This window comes from Melanaphis sacchari, unplaced genomic scaffold (genome assembly GCF_002803265.2).
Source record: "Melanaphis sacchari strain LSU unplaced genomic scaffold, SCAv2.0 Contig33_pilon_pilon, whole genome shotgun sequence".
NCBI lineage: Eukaryota > Metazoa > Arthropoda > Insecta > Hemiptera > Aphididae > Melanaphis > Melanaphis sacchari.
Window position 1 is genome coordinate 460856 of NW_020271205.1, and position 20601 is coordinate 481456.

Genomic DNA, 20601 nt, shown 5'->3' on the forward strand with positions numbered 1-20601 from the left:
TTAACATCGCTCATAACTATAAGGCTCCGTCGTAGCCTTGTCCTCTACATTTTGTAGCATCTAAATTATATTTATTAAAAATATTAAGTATATTAAGTTATAATTACTTTATGCGCTATGATTAATCAATGTAAAATCCTAAAAACGATTAGTTCAAAATCAATAGTCTACAGTGCGGTGCCGTGGTGGCTTATTAAAAATAAACTATTACTGATTCTACTTTAATTGCAGGTAACATGGTTGTTGCAACAGAACACGATTAATTTATATTTTATTTCTAGATACCTACTTATTATCTATATATTAGTTTCTAATTTTCTATATAATAATTTTAAGTATTTTTCAACTAAGAGGGTTCTGAAGAGGCTCTCTAAATTCTCTACTGGGGTGAAATGCACCCCTTGCAACCCCGATAGTTATACGGCATTGCACATAATAAAATGGTAGTAGGATGATTTGGTATGTTCTAAAACCACGTCCTGATCCGATCACTCATCTTCATCTGACCCCGCATAATCTCTCATTCTATCCCGCATCCGATTGACGATATGTTCCTTTTTACTTATGTCATATATGTAGTCGGATGAGGATGCGTGATCGGGTGAGGATGAGGGATGTGGAGTCGGACGAGAACAAGTGATCGGATCAGGATGCAATTTTAGAACATATTAAATCATCCTATACTTATAAGTTATAACTAATATAAATTTCTTATCATGCTTTGAATATACAATAGTGTGTCGATGACTCCAAATTGTCTTAGCTCGTTGATGATATTGAGTTGTGAAAAAGATCTTGTCAAACAATTATAATTATTCACAAAATGGTCTTCGGCCAAACTAACTAAGAATAGAATAATAAACATTTATAATTATATGTATGTATTTTAGAAATCTTTAGATATTAAAGTTTTAAATTCAACTTTTTTTTTTTTAATCATATTCTTAAATTTTCTGTACATTTATTAAAAAAAGTATTCATTTATGTTCTTAAAATACCAAAATATGCATTAAAATAAATACCATAAAATATGAAAAATAAAAATAGTATTTTTTGATTTAGAAGAACATGATTTAAATTTATATCTAAGTCAGCATTAAATATAGTAAATATAGAAAATAATATATACAATTTGATATATATAATTATTAATATAGGAAAATTTAATTACTATAATATTTAGTATATACAGTCGGCAAATTTATTCTTGAAAATCGGCAACATTTAGGTACTTTAAATACCTCTAAAAATAAACTCTAGGATTGCCCCAGCCCCCTCAAGAGGACATAATGTTTAATATAATATATTCATTTGGTAAAAATTATCCATATTATATACATTGTTGTCCTTCCGCTTGTTCTTTATTTTATTGTTCGGTCTATACTCTATTATGTGACCGACATATAAGGATATATACATATATTTTCTTTTAAATGGTGTAAATTGAATTATTTATTTGTTGTGTAGGTACATCATAATCGGGTATAAATTTGATTAAATTTTTTCAAGATATAAAGTTGGCTGTATATTGTAGTATTTATCAATTTTGTATTATTTTTTTCAAACAGCATAACCGTGATTAGTGGTTATATTATTATGTATTCACTGAAATTGTTATCATATAAAGTGATTTTCGCATATAATAATTTATGGTGGAATAACTTCTGGAAGAATCCCATCTGAATTCTTCTAGAAATTATTTTCAAGGATACACCTATATCATTTTAAATAAAACATAATTTACAAGAAACTATAAAAAAAAATATAAATATACTTTATTAAATAATTTATAACATTACAATTTATTTGGTAACAATAATATTTTTATTTGATTAATGGCCTTATTTTTTAACTCAATATCACGATGCTACAAATTATTACTTAATTGATAAATTCTTCAAATTTTCGAGTGTATCAGTTAAAAAGTGTGGTACCATTTCCATAAACATTTGCTGATTTAATCCTCCCACGAAAATAAACCTTTCTACATAGAATTGAGTGATATAATATTCATTAGGTATATCAAGTTTTTCAATTGATCTATCAAACAAAATATGATAAATAATAAAATAAATAATTAATATTAAAATACATAATAAAATAAAATATAATTTATAATAATTTTAATAATTTGTATTCTGTACTTAAATATTTATAAAATTAGTCACATATTTATTATTAATATTATTACTTATAATTTATTAATATTTTATAATAATTAATGTATACTGGGGATCGATAATGATTAGAAATCACTATAGAAATCATAATTATTTTCTAATTAACAATGACTATTTTGTTTGAGCATTGAGCAGTACGCTGTATAATATATGTTGATATTAAACGATGAGTAAAAATAAATGATTTAAAATTGAGATTAAAGAATGAAACTAATGAAAGTGTATCTTTTAGAATTGTATTTCTTAACAATTTATTATAATATTCATTTATATGTAATATGATGTAGTAAAATAATCTATAATAAGTATAAAAATCTAATAGGCACGTTAAACATTTTTTAATTAAATTAAAAACTAATTAGTAATAAAACTTTGTAATTACTACTTGAAATTATACGCATATTTGGTAAACCAATAGAGTACATAAATCAGTATATACATTTTATTATTTGAATACAGCTGTCTGTACAATATGTACTATTGTAATATTAAATTTAATAAATTTAAAATCTATTTTAAATGTTGAAATCTTGTGAAATATGCTAAAATTTGGGACATAATATAACTAACCAACACTACATGCTAGAAATTATGTGTGAATGGGAAAAATTATAAGAGACCACTAACACTCTAATGCTATATAACCACATACAATCATTTATCATTTAACGAATCAATGATGAATTAATGGGCATGATTTAGTGCGACCTATTATTAAACTATTTAGTTTAATTGAACAATTTTATCAAATTAATTAATTTTTTAAACAACCTGATATGAAAATGCAATATTCTAATACAAGGCATTGTAAAAATATAGTATAATGAGGGAATTTTAAAACTATTTTTAACTACATGAAACTAAAAATAATCACTAAAAAATTTAAATAAAACAAAAAGTTTTAGATAAGTGATTTAAAATACATACTTGGTACAGTGGTTAATGATAGATTTCATATATTGAGCTAAATATTCTAAATATTGTGTAGTTATATCTGGATGAAATTGTTTTAGGAATGTCTGCACGCCTATATATAATGGAGCACCATCAACAGGATCTCCAATTTTTTTCCACATCAATAAAGCTTTAATGAAATTAAATTAATGAATAATAATTAAAGATAATAAGTCTTTGTTAATATTTTAAAATTATCAAACCTAAATTTTCCGTGTATTGCAATTTTGAGAATTGTGAAATAGTCAATAAAAATGTAATTAAAGATATATATTGAGTATTATTTGTAGTTATATAAATTTTTGAGTATGGATTTCCAATTCCAGCCCAATCCAACATTTTACTCAGTTCTGGTAATAGTGGGCTGTCGTCAGCTGGGTATGGTTTGTTTTCTGGGTCTCTAAAATGTGCTTTTATTTCATTTAACACAGCTCTAAAACAAAATAATATTTTATAATCAATATTAGTTCTACTTATATATGTCGAGTGAGTTATTAAATATTTGTATCTTAAGTCTTAAATTACTGTAAGTTTAATTTCTATAGCAATTACTTACCTTTGTATAGGTACATAAATTTTATTTTTACATGCAATTTGAAAAAGTCTATTTTTAGTTTATTAATTATAGTGTGTTATTATTTATTACCATAAAATAAAATAATTAAAAATATCTTGATATTTTCTAAAAAATAATATTTAGTTACATTTCATTAAAATATATTGTAAAATTTTTTATAATTATAAAAGTGTGTTCAAAAGATCGAGTTTTATGATGTTAGCTTTAATATTAAAGTGAATTGATCTATTATCAAACTTGTATGTAAAAATATAGTTTAGGAAATCTCGAGGGTTTTTATAAACTCTATAACTTTAAAATACTTCTAACATAATCAAAATTTTAAACATAAAAAAATAATTTACATCATGTTTTAATTAATATTTTTATTTAAAATTTGATAGTTGGTCATTTTTATGGACATTAAAGATTAAAGCTAATAATGCAAATTTGGATTTATTGAACACAAACTTGCTATGTTACACATTTTTAAGAAAGAGAAAATACATCTTCTTATAATTTACTACTTTTATGTTATAAAAATATAAAAAGAAATGATGAGTTAATAATAATAAAATTAATTTTAAAGAAGCTCATTTTTGTAATACAGTAAAGCTTAATTTTTTTTTAAATACACATTGTAATAAATTAATATATATTGTTATAAAGACAAATAATAATATTACTTGTTCATTGCTTCTAGACAATCAAATAAATTTCCAGCATTCAATTTACATGAGACTTCAAGTTCAAAAAATATTTGCTTGCGTATGATCTGAAGCTGTCCAATTCTCATGATAGAATCCAAAATACTTGGTAGAACTTTTTGAAACTTTGAGCAGTGTTTTTGATATGTTTTAATTGGATTATCTAAGAAACAATAAATATAATATCATAAAAATCAAGAACATAAATAATTCTATTAAATTAAGCTTTAATTTTTTAATTTAAATAAGACAATACACAGTTATATTTGATTGAATTTTTTTCTAGTGCTATGTAATGTTAAACATTACATAATTTTCAAATATATTAATATTTTAAATCAATATAATAATAATAATAATCTAACATACATATTATTATACTTTTTAAATATAAATTTTATTTATGTAAATCATTTTATTATTTTTACATCTTACTTATGATATTGTTATTAGAAACCAATTCTTTTGATATTGTACCAAGAATTTGTAACCATTCTCTATCTTTAATTATATTTGTTTGTAAATAATCCAACAGTTTCTAAAATGTTTATAAAATAATAATTTATTAACTTAACTAATTTAAATTTTATTCAACTAATATCAATAATAAGATACAAATTAATAAGAATACAAGATAAGAAGTAAGCATTATATTTTGTACCAACCTTAAGTTCGGAAACTATCATAAATCCAATGAGTTTATCTAAGCCAGTAAGTCCACAAATGTTTATTGAGGTAATTATATTTGAATAAAATCTTATATTAATAATCTCTTCATTTGTCTTATAATCATACCATGCCGTAGTTTGCTCTTTATAAACAGCTACCCTAAATACAATAATATATAATAATTAGATATAGATTAATAATCAGTAGGACTCAGACATAGAAGTATTAACAAATGTTATAAAATAATCTAATAAACCATAAAATATACATTAAATAATCTAAAAATATAAAGAAAAGCAAAAAAAAAAGTAGGTAAGTTGGAACTACTTTACTGTATATTAGATTTTAAGTGGGTTACTGTAATGGGTGTTTTAAATTTAATGATATATCGTATTCAAAAAAAAAATATTCTAAGAGGAAATAGTCTATTAGTTTATATTACTAAATATATTTCAAGATGTGTTGTTGATATAGATATTAAAGACATTTATTTTACTTTTAATATAATAATAGATTGATTACATTTTTTCTGAAAACATAGCAATTATTGTATTATTATATTTTTTAATCTCAATATAAACTAACTATAAGAAACCATTGTTAATTTTCATATTTTCGCAATAAAAATTAAAAGTTTTACACTACAAAATACTGTTTAATTTTATAATATTATACTATATACTCCATATTTGTAGTTAGTAAATATTTATTTGTACTTTTGTATATTTTTGTACACACAATAACATATACTGTGTTTTTTACAATATAATTCAATTTACTATATTACTAATAGTAAATTAAAATTACTTTAATAACAGTTTAAAAGTAGGTATATCATAAAATATACTTAGTAATATAGGCTGAGACAGGACATACTGTCTTTGCTCAGAATTGTTATTTGTAAGCAATGATTTAATATTTAAAATCATGTTAAACAAAATATATTTGTCACTGCACTACAGGAACAGTTACCCACTTTTTTTTATCTCTACTTCATAATAATTAGCAAATTACATAAAATCCAAGTTCTTATAATTTTACTAAGACAAATCATTTACTTTGGATCAGTAATGCGAATCAGTTCTCTAGCAAGGCGGCCGATAAATGTCATAGATTGACCATCACATGGCTCAAATGATGGAACAGGTATAACCTTACTCTGGTAAACGCTTTGCCAATCTAATATTTTTGCCCGCATAAAGCTATTACATTCCATTTCAACATTATAGCCAATGATTCTACTTAATTCTTCTTGCCATATTTTTAAGCCATATATACCAATGTAATCTTGTATATACTCAAATGAACGACGATAACCAGTCATTGTGTTGCTAAGAGCATCAAGTTTAGGTAATAATTCACTAGTCTAAAAAAATGATTTTATTAGTTACAGTAACTTTGACATTTAAAAAAATTTACTTTTGCTTTAGGGTTGAATATAAGACCATTATGAAGCGCTACTGCAATATGTTGAACTAATTCTTTCCGAATCCCATCTTCAAGAAGTTGTTTGGGATCAATTTCTACAACACCAACAAGGGTACTTTTCATACATAATACACCTTCTGTCAGCACAGACACAGCATAAGTCAACTTGGCTACCTACAAATATATTTAATAAAACATTTATGCAAAAATATCATTTTAAACAAACAAATGTTTTTATTTTACCTCAAGTCTTTCATCAAGCTGCGCATAATCATTAAGTTTATCCTTTTCTAATCTAGTGGGTACTTCTTTAATAACATCTGTTTGTAGAGTAGCTATTTTAGTCATATATTTAAACATAGTCTCAGGTATTATATGTAGTACTTTTCGTATATATTCTATTAACTCATGTGAATAATATTTACTAACTGACATTAAATTTTCACTACCAGACTGATTAATGCGTATAAGAGGTACTTCCATACACGACACCAACTAAAAAATGTAAATAACATTAACTCATTAAAATTTAAGATTACTACACACATAATACACTACAAAAATTTAAATTATAGTAAAGTAAAAATTAAAAATATAAGAAATTAACAATTTATTTATATAAATCATACACTTTCCAAAAATTTGAAACAGATATCATTTAATTTTAGGTTGTGTACAAAATTGGAAAAAATAAACTAGTACATATTATATGGTTTGGATTATACCAGTAAAATGTTAAAAACACATGCTTATATTCAATTAACATCAGCCTGTTATCCTACATTTATAGTTATTTTTATTTTGATACTACAATATTGAATTAATCTTTTATAAATACCTTTAAAAATGTTGCTCGAAGTTTGATCACAAATGAAGGTTCTTCTTTTATTGTATTTTGCATCACACCAGTGAATCTATCAATATGATACCAAGCATAACTAAAGTCTCCAATGATTTGAAGATCTATGAGAACATTATCCTTGACACTTATAGTTTTCATCATTTCACAAAGATAAGTATGTGTATCTTTAATTGTTTGGCTTACTTGATAATTATTTGCAAGTTGGTGAAACTCTATTAACAAAGTATATTTGTAAATACATAACAAATGAAGAACTTTTATGAAAACAATACCTTGAACTTCATCTAAAGCTTTGATAATTTGGGTGATTTTTCTACTAGTAACAAGCTCATCTTCCATGGAAATTTTTTCAATTTGTTTACCAATATTAATAAACCAAATCTGTAAATTTTCTTTTAAAAATATTATTATAAGTATTATAAATATTTTAAAATAACCGTTTTCTATAAATATAGTATAATATGTTATTACCATTTTTCTTTACACGTGACATAGTAGTTAGACCTGAAAAGATTTCTGATAATTCATTCATACGTTCAACACAGTCATCTTTTCGTTTAAGCCATCTAGCCTCTTTTTCGTCTAATAACTAAAAACATTATCCATATAATTATATAAATAACTATATCACTTGTAATTGTAATGTTAGAAATTAATCCAAAAAAGTAACAAAGATTCAAAATTGTATTTTTTTGGCTATCTTGTCGTAAACACTCTACTACATATTTTATATCTTTATTATTGTGATGATTAGTTCTCTCTTTCCACGCATGATATAATTTTAATTGTATATTTAATCATTGGGTAACAATAACTGAGATCACACAAAGTTTTCTATTTTATAGACACATTTAATGCATTTCTGAGGGATATGGTTTAAGTTAATTAATATATATTTTTTATAATATTTTACATAGGTAAAACAGTATGTTATACAACATTTTTTTTAAAATTATTTTTTTATATTTATAATCATTAATAATAATAAAATGAATAATTAATAACAAATAACGAGATGATGACGACAGCTGATGACATTGATAATATAAATTAATTTTCAATGGTAATATACTTGTTTATAAAAATTTTTGTTTGTCATTAAACCACTTTTTCATCATTCATTCATTAGTATAAATTGTCTAGTATAGTTCAAGAGTGATAGAATACAATAGAGTGCATACAGCAGTTGCAATCTTGCCTGTAGAGTTTATACGACAAGATAGCCATTTATTTTTATTAATTTATAATAACTTTGTCTCTGTTTAATAATATAAGAGTAACCTCGGCAGGGACAGATTTTTGTTGAATTTTGTCAGACTACACTCTTCAATAAGCTAGTTTTTGGCTGAATAATTACTTAACTATTTTAATCTTAGAAAAATATATGACAATTAATCATATAATAGAGTATAGATGGTTATTTTATTGTTAGTTTATTGGAATAACAAACAGACATATGCTTGCCATACTCATTGCACCCACGGTGAGGAGAAAATTGCCACTCAAAATTATTCTTATATGAAACAGAGTATATAATATAATAATATTATTATTTTTTTTTTTTTAATGAGCTATGATAAAATAATCCTAACTTTGAGTTGGTGAGTTGATAATTTTTAAGAATGTGAGAAAATATATTTTAGTGAATAAGCGGTTGTTCAATTTTATGAGAAATGTGATTGGTATTTTTGAGAAAATTTTTTGTTGGTGATTGGTACTCATAAGTTTTTACACCGAATAAAATTTATTATAGCTCAAGAGGTACCTATGATATATTTTAATGAAATAGATTGGAATTTTGCTAAATTAATGTTTAATAATTTTGATGGACATAAAATCCTAATGTTATAAATCAAAATGAATAAAATTACTATTTTACAAACAACTAAATATTAAATATTTAATTAACTAATTAAATTCAATAATAAAACTTACACTTTTAAAGGTATCTTTTATTTTCAGTTCAAATTCTGCAGTAGTTATCAATAAATCAAAAAGTAGACTATCATTATACAAGCTTTGATTATAAATTTGATCACAGATAAGTTTACTTTTTTTGGTGTTTTCTGAAACTGAATTATTAAAAATATTTGTAAAAAACAGTTGTATTTCAAATAATATTTTTCTATATAATTTATACTTACGAAGATGAATCGTTGATGTATGTAATAAATACCATCTTAGTAGAACATTACAATTTCGACAAAGATTCATAACAGAATTAATGTTATCCAATATTTTTTTTTCAATATTAGGATTTCCAAGTATTTTTTTTATCTCAGCTATTATTTTCTAAATAATAAAAAAAAAATTATCATTATCATTCATAATGAAAACAAAATTATCAAAGCAGTACATTAATTTGTTATTGAATATAATAGTACTGCCTACAACAAGGATGGGAAACCTATTACACATGCAACTATCCAATAACTGCAATAAGATCATTTATGAGAATTTTTTAGATAAAACAAGAAAACAAAAAGATCATTAAATTAATTGACCATTGAGGAACATAAAATTCAACCAATATTTTTTATTTAACACATGAATAAGAAAGGTTTGTCATTCCTGACCTAAAACTTTTTGGAATGCATCAATTAAATTAGACTATTTTAAACTTTTACACATAAATTCTATATTAAAATAAAGTATTTTAATATTGATAATATCAAAACTATTACTTGAAGATTCACAGAACGCGAACTTGCCAAACGACTTAATTCTGCTGTTTGAATTGTATTATTTACAGCTGCTTTAGCAGCTTTGAAAGCTTCCCATGCATCAATTATATTTAATGTTACACCCATGTAGACATTAACAACCTTTAAAAATATTAATGGAATATTTTTATTATTTTTTAAGATTTTTTATAAGTTAAAATAAATAACTACCCAATTATCTGGAAAAAATTTATCAACTATTTCTCTCATAACAGCAGATTCTTCATGTAAAGTTTTAGGTTTGAAAAACAAACATACAAACAGCATTGCAGCTTGACTAGAAAGTGCAATACTTCTATGATCTGGGTTTGGATATGATGATAATTGGTTGTAAATATCATCTGATCTTAATCTTCCAATTGACAAATTTATTAAATTTTTATTAACTGGTACTCGTCTAAAATAAAATTGTTAATCAAAAATTAAATTTATTTTATTCATAAAAATATTTATTTTTTTTGGTCCAAAATTAACTTTATCAACCAAATACATCTAATTAATATTCTAATGCAACATTTTTTAAACAATTTGTAAAGAGAATTTAATTATAATTAAACAGATTCTAAAAAATGTATGTTCTTTTTACACTGTCTAAATATGAATTACATACAATACTATATAGTTTCTTTAAAACTACTTTTTGATTCTTTAGAAGTGAAATAATATATATTGCAGTAGAATTTTAGAGAACAATTTAGGTAGTGGTCCTAAAATGATTTAGAATCACTATCTTAATTTAATAATTCTATTAATGAAATTAGAAATACTTTATATATAATACATTATACATAATTTACAATTTACATACTATATTACAATATTGCATATTATAGTTTTAAAATATAATAATAGTTACTTGAAATAATTTTCTGGATATGATGATACAGATTTAACTGAGTTTTGTTTTGTAGAACGTAATAATTTACATATATCATCAATTGGATTTTCATTATTATAGTCTTGTGCATTGTAACGATGATAAGCTACCAATAATCTCTCTCTAATCATTCCTTCAATGTAAATGTCAATAAATAATAGAATGACACCATACAAATACAATGATTCACACTAAAATTATATCGACAATTTTTTTTTAAACAAATAGGCTAAATATCAACTGTTTATAATTTTAATAGTTTTTACAAGATGTAACTACCAATAGTTGTTTTCCTTCAACAGTAAGGAACATGGTTTCAATAGTATGTTGAATATATGACCCTTCCTCAACTTCATCGAGATATTCATTTAAATCACGTATATATTTATATACATTTTCAAATAAAAAATAGAATTGGTTAATGATTTCCAAATTATTTTCTTTCAATTCTTCATTTAAATCCTTTAATACCTAAAAAGTAAAAATAAGTATATAGGTATTTTTCAAATGTCTATAAATTATGTATAAATTCAATATTTATTACTGGATTAGACTCAATTTTTTTTTCAATTTCATTTGAATTATTAAAATACGAAAAGTCTAGTATTATTTGTCCATATTTTTGTAAATCTTGCTTGTTATTTAATCTAAAAACATAAATTTCAATTAAATATTTTTCGCTGTAATCGAGCTATTGAAATTTTATTTTTGATTATAGCTTATTTTGTTAATCAATAATAATTATAACTATAAATTTATTCACAATTTAATGAAAAGTGTTTAAGAATTAAACCAATTATCAATGTTTGAAAATACTAAAAATAGTAATCAATTATAGTAACAATATTGGCTTTAACAACCTAAGCCACAAGTAATAGGTTATAATAATAATAGAGTATTCTCTGTAAGTATTATACTTTATAGATAAAAATTGTGATATTAAATTAATTCGCTTTACCTATAAACTGGAGGTATGTAATCTTTAAGCCGTAAAATTTCAGCAATAATAGCGTTTCCTCTAGAAACTATTCGCAGCAATGCCAAGCCACAAGGATTATTTTCCATTGTATCTAATATTTTTCAAAGCGATTCAAACTTAATATCAATAAATTGAGTCGACAAAAGTAATATGCTAAAAATTAAATCACTATAGTACGGTATTCATAAAATAATTAAGAATTTTGATTTACAAATTATTGAAAAATATGTACACCATACATAATGTATTTCAAATAGAATTACAGTTATGTAATAGGTATCACTGCATACTTCTAAGAAAAAATCTGCTCAGTGCTAAGGTATTACAGATTCACTAACAAACAATAATATTACACTTCATAATTAATTAAAAGCATTTTAGTTGTTTTTAAATAATTTCAATTACCTATTCAATGACAATAAGTTACAACAAAATTAAAATTAAATGTAGGTAATTCAAAATAAAAATAATTGGTGACATTCAGACATTGTATAAATATATACCTAAATACCTAATGTTATTCCTCAATAATCATTTTATCTCTAATTTTATCATAATAATTTATTATAGGTACATTAAATATAAAAATATTTAAAAAAAAATATAAGAACATTATAATAATCAACATTATATAAATATGGTTATCAATTTTATGATAAAGAGAAGCAATATTGTGATAATATGATTGAATATTTATTTTAAAATGATAAGCTGACTTCGAAAACGTCAAAAAATAGAAATAGAAATACGAATTTAATTTATTATTGTACATATTTTTTTTTTTATGAATGTATCTCAAAAATGATTTTGAAAAAAATCAATTTGGCTCATCGTTACTGCAGATTAATTTCGAAACACAAAAGTATCGTATTATTACACACAACAAATAATGTGGAAAATTGTAATACAAATATAAAAAAAAAAAATGAATATAAATTTAATGGACCCAGTTTAAAAGACTTCATTGCAAAAGATTTACCTCAAGAACAAATTGAACCTGTAAATAATGAAGATAAAATTCCATATGTGGATGGTATGGTTGATTTTGGACAAAATAGAAAAGGTAAATAATTAAAAACAAATATTTTTGTTTAAAATTCAAATTATCATTTTAATTTTTTTTTTTTTTGTTACTTAACTCCATCATTTGTTTTTTAAGTTTATATTGAAGTATATGGTTGTCAAATGAATGTTAATGATGCCGAAATTGTTTGGTCTATATTACAAAGTGAAGGTTATATTAAAACAAACAGTGTTTATGAAGCAGATGTAGTTTTACTTGTTACATGTGCTATTCGTGATGGTGCTGAAAATAAAATTTGGACACGTATTAAACAATTACGGTCAGTTAAACGATGGAGAGGTAAATTGGATCCATTGAAAATTGGAATTTTAGGTAAACTCAATTATATAATACAAAAAAAATTGTTTATCACTTATATTCATAGAATTACAACTATTGTTATTCATGTTTTAGGTTGTATGGCAGAACGATTAAAAGAAAAATTGGTGAATGATACAAGAGGAGCTGTAGATCTTGTAGCTGGCCCTGATAGTTACAGGGACTTGCCAAGACTTTTAGCAAAAACTGAAGCTGGACAAAAAGCAATTAATGTTTTACTATCATTTGATGAAACTTATGCTGAAATAAAACCTGTTAAGTTAAATGAAGACAATGTTACTGCATTTGTGTAAGCTAAAATTATTTTTAATCAAAAAATTAATATTAGTTATATAAATATTTGTTTAATTGTAATAACTCAAAATATATTTTTAATGGTTCTTGTATGAATATTATTATAAAAATATTAGGCAATATATTAAAAAATTATATTTTCAGATCTATAATGCGAGGTTGTGATAACATGTGCACTTATTGCATTGTTCCTTTTACCAGAGGTCGTGAACGCTCTAGACCTGTTGAATCTATATTAGATGAAATAAAATACTTATCAGAAAAAGGCTTCAAGGAAGTAACTTTATTAGGTAATTGTTAATTAATGTCTGTTTGAATATATCATCATAACCCATTAATTTTTAATATTAGGTCAAAATGTAAATAGTTATCGTGATTTGAGTACTTCTTCATATTTTATGCCTTCAAATAATACATTAGCATCAGGATTCAAAACTGTTTACAAAGAGAAAAAAGGTGGTGTTCGATTTGCTGAACTATTAAGTCGAGTATCTGATATTGATCCAGAAATGCGAATAAGATTTACTTCACCACATCCAAAAGATTTCCCTGATGAAGTTAATACTTAATTTAATTGTTAGTATTTAATGAATTGTTTCATGTTTTATTTTTATTATCCAGGTTTTGGATATTATTTTGGAGAAACCTAATGTATGCAAAAATTTACATTTACCAGCTCAATGTGGAAACTCAGAAATCTTAGAGAAAATGAGAAGAGGTTACACTCGTGAATCATATTTAAATTTGGCTCAACATATAAGAGATCGATTACCCGGTGTAACATATTCTAGTGATTTTATAGCTGGGTTTTGTGGTGAAACTGATAAACAATTTGAAGATACTATTAGTTTGATGGAAACTGTAAAATATCATAATGCATTCTTATTTGCATACAGTATGAGAGAAGTATGATAAGTATATATATATACATATATTATGTAAATACATTTATTATTAAATCATAAATAATTAATATATATAATAATAATTATAATTAATTATAAATTTACATTTATTAAATATTTTATGAAATATATATGTATTTATATTAGGCTAAATTATTAAAACAAATTTAACGAATAAAAAATTATACAAAAAAATTGATTTAGCAGTTAACAATAACATTTACTTTGTCACTATTTTATATTCGTTCTGACAATATTGAAAATATCAACTCACAAACCATTATACTTTATCTCGATCATCAAAAATAGTATTTAGTCATATGGAAAAACATAACATTTTTTGTAACTATCATACAATTTTAAATTGAATATAGAATAAAATAAAATAATAAATAGGTAATAACTTTTATAATTTGTATGTATATATAATTAAAAAGTACAAACAAGTTACTTAAAATTTTTTTTTTTTAAATATTAATAGTTATTATTTAATAATAGTTTTATAATTTTGTATCCCAAATAAATATATTAAGTGGTATATTTATGGTTATATATATCAGTTGAATAAATGTTGTATACATGAATACTCCAAAGATATCAATTTTCTAATGTTTTAATATTTTACAGAAAACAACAGCATATCGTCGTTTTAAAGATGATGTTCCAAATGAAATTAAAGTAGAAAGAGTGAAAAAAATGTTTAGTATATTTAGAAGAGATGCAGAAATTTTAAACAAACAATATGTTAATACTGAACAGCTTATTTTGATTGAAGGTGTAAGTTAATATTATTATAATTTTAATTATTGGCCATAGATAAAATTAATTATAAATATTATTATTTTTTAATTTATGAAACTCGGTATATTTAATTAAAGTTACAATGTTTAAATTTACGATGAATATCAAACATTTTTTTCTTTGGTTCTAATTTGAACTTACCTTTTATTCAAGTAGAATGGTTTTTATGCTCTTAACTGAAATAGTAATATATATTTATATCACAAATAAAAAATTGATTATATTTTGGATATATATTGTACACAATTTTTTAACCAAATTTATTGTTTTTTCTTACTAAATCTTAAAGATGTTATAGTTTTGATTTGTACAAAATGTTGATAGATGAGAAAATAAAAACTATTACTATAGATGCAAGTTTTAAGTTCATCTAATTTTATACTTATTATAACTTAAAAGTTATAACGATTATATTTATAAACATTTTAAATTTAGGAAAGTCGTAGAGGTCCATCTCAACTATGCGGACGAACAGATGGAAATATAAAAGTAATTATTCCAAATAGCAAATTACCAATTGAAGAATCGTCATTAAATCAAGACATTAAACCTGGCGATTATATTACAGTAAAGGTTAGTGTTTTTTATTTAATATTATAATTACTAGGTAAATTATTTATTAATAATAATGTATGTATAATAAATCATTAAAATAACTGTATCAAGTTGTAATTTAATTTTTCATTTATTTTTAGATAATTGAATCAAATTCTCAAGTTTTAAAAGGCATACCTCTGCGACATACAAGTCTTCAAGAATATGAAAAAAAAAAGCTAAAACGTATTAAAGAACAAAAATGTTAAGCACAGTTTTTAGATGTATTATATTGTTTGAAATATGAATAAATATTATTTAATTATTATTTGTGCATTAATATTTAATAGTATATATTTACTATATACATATTTATAACACTTATATATTGTTATTTATTTTAATACAATAATTAATATCAACAATTAGGTATGTTATCTATTATTGATATATCAATGTATTATGGTACTTTCTTACTATAAAGTATAATTATTGAATTTAGACAATCAGTGTTGATTACATAGTAACACATCAGTATAATAATTAGTATTTTAAATTTGTTAAGTTCTGTTCAACTATAAAAGTAAAAAATTCAAGACAGTTTCATCACTAAACAAAAACACAAATGAAAAATTATAAAAACACTGAACATATAAAGTAAATATATAATAACGTAATAAGGAAATAATTATTTACGAAATAAAATAATTTGTATTAGATATTGTAAACAAATAAATACAATGTGATGACCAATGAACAAAGTTAGCGTGTTTTATTAGAAGATACAAATATATTTCTAATCTAATATTCTAATGATTTATGATTTATTATTATTAAATAGAATAATACATTTTTATAAAATAATTATTTTGATTGAAACAATGAATTTTTATGAAGGAAAATTAACTACCTACTTGTTTGACTATGACTTCTATTGTTACGACTTAGAAGTTCTGACTTGTGATTATTAGAATAATATACATATATAAATATACTGTCAAATTTACAGTGTAAATGAGATAGAACCGATGAAACTGACCCATAATTCAAAGGTTAAACTTTTAGACCAGTAACAAAATGTCACAATTACCCCTGCCACCAGTACTTGACATTTGTCTACCATGTATATTGTATACGACAGAGATGGGCAACTCAAAGTAACTAACGGGCCACTTTTAAGTACTTTAAAATCTAACGGGACGCAGTGCATAGGAGAAAGCAAAAAAAAAAGTCCTTCAAATTTACTAACATTTATTTTTTATCTTAATTTATTTATATTTACTATTATTATTTAATGTAATACTTGAGGATAAGGTTTTTCAATAGACAATTTAGTAAAATCCACTTTTATTTCTGTAGTTGAAACTCTTAGAAAATGTCCCAAGGTTTCATCTGTTAAACGATTTAATAATTTAGTTTCGGTTTTAAACTAAATAAGAATTTATATCTACATTTTATCGAAAAATGTAATAAAATACAGATAAGCTATATGAAGTGATTTGAAAATGTAGCGCGGGCCAGATAAAAAAGGTACACGGGCCGCATGCGGCCCGCGGGCCGTCAGTTGCCCATCCCTGGTATACGACAAAAACAAAACTATGTGTAATTACGTTCAAATTTGTATCAAATTAAGTTTATTTAGACATTAGACCCCTATTATTATTAATCATTTTATACAATATTTTACACGTATTATATTATAATATTATAACTAAGTAAATTATTTCCAATTTTTTGATAATGAGTTACGTGCACTGCGATTTTCACTGTGCGACCAAACGGGTCTTCTATGGCGTAATCCATAAATTATAATTTCCATTTCCATTATGATAATTTTCGAATTTTTATTATCATTATTGTATATTATTATGCACTTACATAATTATTAAACAAATATTATAAAACAAATAAAACTATCTATTATACTATTTAATTTACTTTGGTTCTGCGATAAAATAGTGAATATTCTTAATCTAAATCTCGTTTAAATATTTATTAAGCTATTTGTTGTGTTCATGAACGAGCGTTATTTGTTGACGAAATATTATATTGTCATTTAGATATACTTGAATAATCTAATTAATACATACTTGAATTAAAGTATCAAGAAAAAATTGAATTGAAGGTTGGTAATTTAAGTTATTTTATGTAGACAACATGGGAAGTTATATTATGTTTATATACGTAATATTTTCAATAATAATAATTATTTACTGCGTTTTTGCAGTGTCACAATTTGCAAAGAAATATATTTGTCCTATAAAATTATAAATATTATTTACATTATTAATCTAATTATTAAACACTTTATTAAAACGCAAAATCGTATAGCTATTAAAATGTCAAAATGTCTGTATTTCAAGTACACCTCATGTGATTTCATAAATTTGGATAAAAAAAATGTTCAATCATTTATAATATTTTATTATTACGTATCTATGAAAGCTGCCACACAAGTCTCTAAAAATATACTTACACATTAAGTACAAATGCTATCTACATATTCGTAAATAATTTTAATCAGTAAGCTATGTGCTTACTGCTTAGACTAATAGTTTTTAAAAAAAAGTTTCAAAAATATATTTTAAGAAATAGGTAAGAAATAATTTTTAAATTATAGATTTTTTTATATTAGTTGTTGTACAAATACCTCTGCGCTGTATGAATTTTAAACATATCTAATACAGGTAAATTAAAAACAATAAAAACAGAAAATTATAAATAGTGGTGAGCAAACCGACAGTCTTGGTCTTGTTCCAAGACTCTTGCATTATTTAAAATTTTAAGAAAAAAATTATGTCCTTATTTAAGCTAGGACTTTGTAGAATTTATTAATTGTTTATTATCTCTAATATATAACTATTAACTATACCAGTACAATATAATAATATTTCAAGTATCGATTATAATTAAATCCAGTTACTATTTACTAGTATTATATTCAAATATCCAATGGAGGTGTGTATTTATGGCTCTAAATATTATGGCTTATAAATATACCGTATCACCCGTATTGATGACTGATGTTATTATTTAATATTTTAATATGTTTTTGTGATCACACATCAACATATTTTGTGTTATATTGGGCAACTTAATTATATCTAATTATTGTTTATCATGTCTTCAATAATTTAATAATTAATTATTTTATTGAACATCGAACGTCGCGTCGTACGCTCGTTAAATTTAATATTATATTTTTATAGAATTTTTATTTTCTAATAGATTACTTAATTTAAAAATTATGTTTTCTGGGATTTTTTTTTTTTTTAATTACAATAATATTTACAAGACTGTAAGGCTTTTGTAGTGTAGGCCTTGTTTTGGTATTGGTCTTGCACATCCATTGTAGTCTTGGTCTTGGTTCTGATCTTGATCGTACAGCAAGATCAAGACAATTTTGCTCATCACTGATTATAAATAGAAATAGAAATAAATTACACGTATCTGTGTGATGAAATTGATAATTAGTAGACTATAGCTACTACCTAGTATCAAGTACTGATTTATAAAAAGTTCAAGGTTGGGACTAAACCTCGTACTTCTATTTCCAATAAGTAATAATATAATATATAATAGAAAAAAATTAAGCGAATCGATCGGTATTGTCGGTTCTAGATTGGCGCGTATATGTTAATATTATGTCATAATAAATTTAGGTAAATGCCCGCACGTCACCGTGTATTATATTCCAGAAAAAACAAGAATATATAATTGATTTATTTTGTATATATTATAACATGATAAAATAAATTAAATTCGTTTTTGCCGTAGGAAAATATGTCTCCTATTAAAAAGAAAGTGGTGATCGTCGGTGACGGCGAGAGCGGTAAGACGTGTCTCTTACGCGTATTTTTCGAGGATATTTTTCCAGAGGTGTATGTGCCAACGGTGTTCGACTACTATTCAACCGTGATCGAGGTAGACGGGAAAAAGGTAGAGCTCGACCTGTGGGACACTGCCGGCCAAGAGGATTACGACAGACTGCGACCACTGTCATACGGGGGCGCGGATGTAGTGATCATATGTTATTCGATCGATACTCCCAAATCGTTGATCAACGTGATTGACAAATGGGTTCCAGAAGTGCGGTATTTTTGCAAGGAAGTGCCGGTGATATTGGTAGGCAACAAGAAGGACCTACGCGTTAATCATCTACAGGACATTGATCTACCGCAGTCGGACTCGGTCGACAGATGCAACGCAACCGACGAAGTCACCGGCGGACAGACGATTACTGAAAATGATACAGAACTGCCGAAAGGCGACACTGAAGTGTGTGGGTTACCAATGGACGAGCATTTCACACTAGAATTTGACGGGAAACCGCTTACAACGGAAACGGTCGAAGGGCTGTCGGTCCAGGCGACATTGGAAGTCTGCGAAGACGTGTTAACAGCAGGGCGAGAAAAATTGGATGTATTGGAAATTGGTGAAAAGACTGTTATCAGACTAGAACCGGAAAAATCAGCAGCAACCGCAGAAAATCATAATCCGGACACACCGAGAAAAACTACCATCAGGATACCGGAACATAATGTCGTGACCACCAAAGAGATTGGTCAATCAGTGGCCGAAGACATAAAAGCTTTCGCATTTTTAGAATGTTCGTCGAAAACCAAAGAAGGAGTCCGTGATGTTTTCGTTGCCACAGTGAAGGCGACAAGACGGACTTCCAAACATAGTACCCAATGCATTTTACTTTAAATAATATTTCGTTGAATATA

At 24.5% G+C, this 20601-nt stretch overlaps 3 protein-coding genes across 4 annotated transcripts; 2 read left to right on the forward strand and 1 right to left on the reverse strand.

Annotated features, from left to right (window-relative positions):
• Window positions 1–1819: 1819 nt before the first annotated feature.
• Window positions 1820–12324, reverse strand: LOC112596711 (WASH complex subunit 5). Of its 2 annotated transcripts, none has more exons than XM_025342487.1 (21): window positions 12147–12324; window positions 11915–12088; window positions 11501–11603; window positions 11236–11427; window positions 10936–11147; window positions 10251–10476; window positions 10041–10181; window positions 9501–9648; window positions 9292–9428; window positions 7828–7945; window positions 7629–7748; window positions 7333–7568; window positions 6738–6989; window positions 6486–6668; window positions 6125–6432; window positions 5063–5225; window positions 4833–4935; window positions 4377–4560; window positions 3338–3567; window positions 3108–3264; window positions 1820–2040 (listed from the first exon to the last, which is right to left on the reverse strand). In XM_025342487.1, exons 2-21 carry the CDS (start codon window positions 12019–12021, stop codon window positions 1878–1880), a joined length of 3483 nt encoding a protein of 1160 aa, XP_025198272.1. In that variant the 5' UTR covers window positions 12022–12088; window positions 12147–12324; the 3' UTR covers window positions 1820–1877. The 2 variants fall into 2 exon arrangements, with proteins under 2 accessions (XP_025198272.1, XP_025198273.1); XM_025342488.1 differs by having other exon boundaries at window positions 12226–12321.
• Window positions 12325–12692: 368 nt separating this feature from the next.
• On the forward strand, window positions 12693–16199 carry LOC112596684 (CDK5 regulatory subunit-associated protein 1). Its single transcript, XM_025342446.1, has 9 exons — window positions 12693–12998; window positions 13095–13331; window positions 13413–13626; window positions 13776–13921; window positions 13983–14188; window positions 14253–14537; window positions 15164–15313; window positions 15773–15910; window positions 16033–16199. The coding sequence occupies exons 1-9, from the start codon at window positions 12737–12739 to the stop codon at window positions 16138–16140; spliced, it is 1746 nt and encodes a 581-aa protein (XP_025198231.1). The 5' UTR covers window positions 12693–12736; the 3' UTR covers window positions 16141–16199.
• A 3455-nt stretch (window positions 16200–19654) lies between these two features.
• Window positions 19655–20581, forward strand: LOC112596716 (ras-like GTP-binding protein RHO). Its single transcript, XM_025342495.1, has one exon. The coding sequence runs from the start codon at window positions 19655–19657 to the stop codon at window positions 20579–20581; it is 927 nt and encodes a 308-aa protein (XP_025198280.1).
• The last annotated feature ends 20 nt before the right edge of the window (window positions 20582–20601 follow it).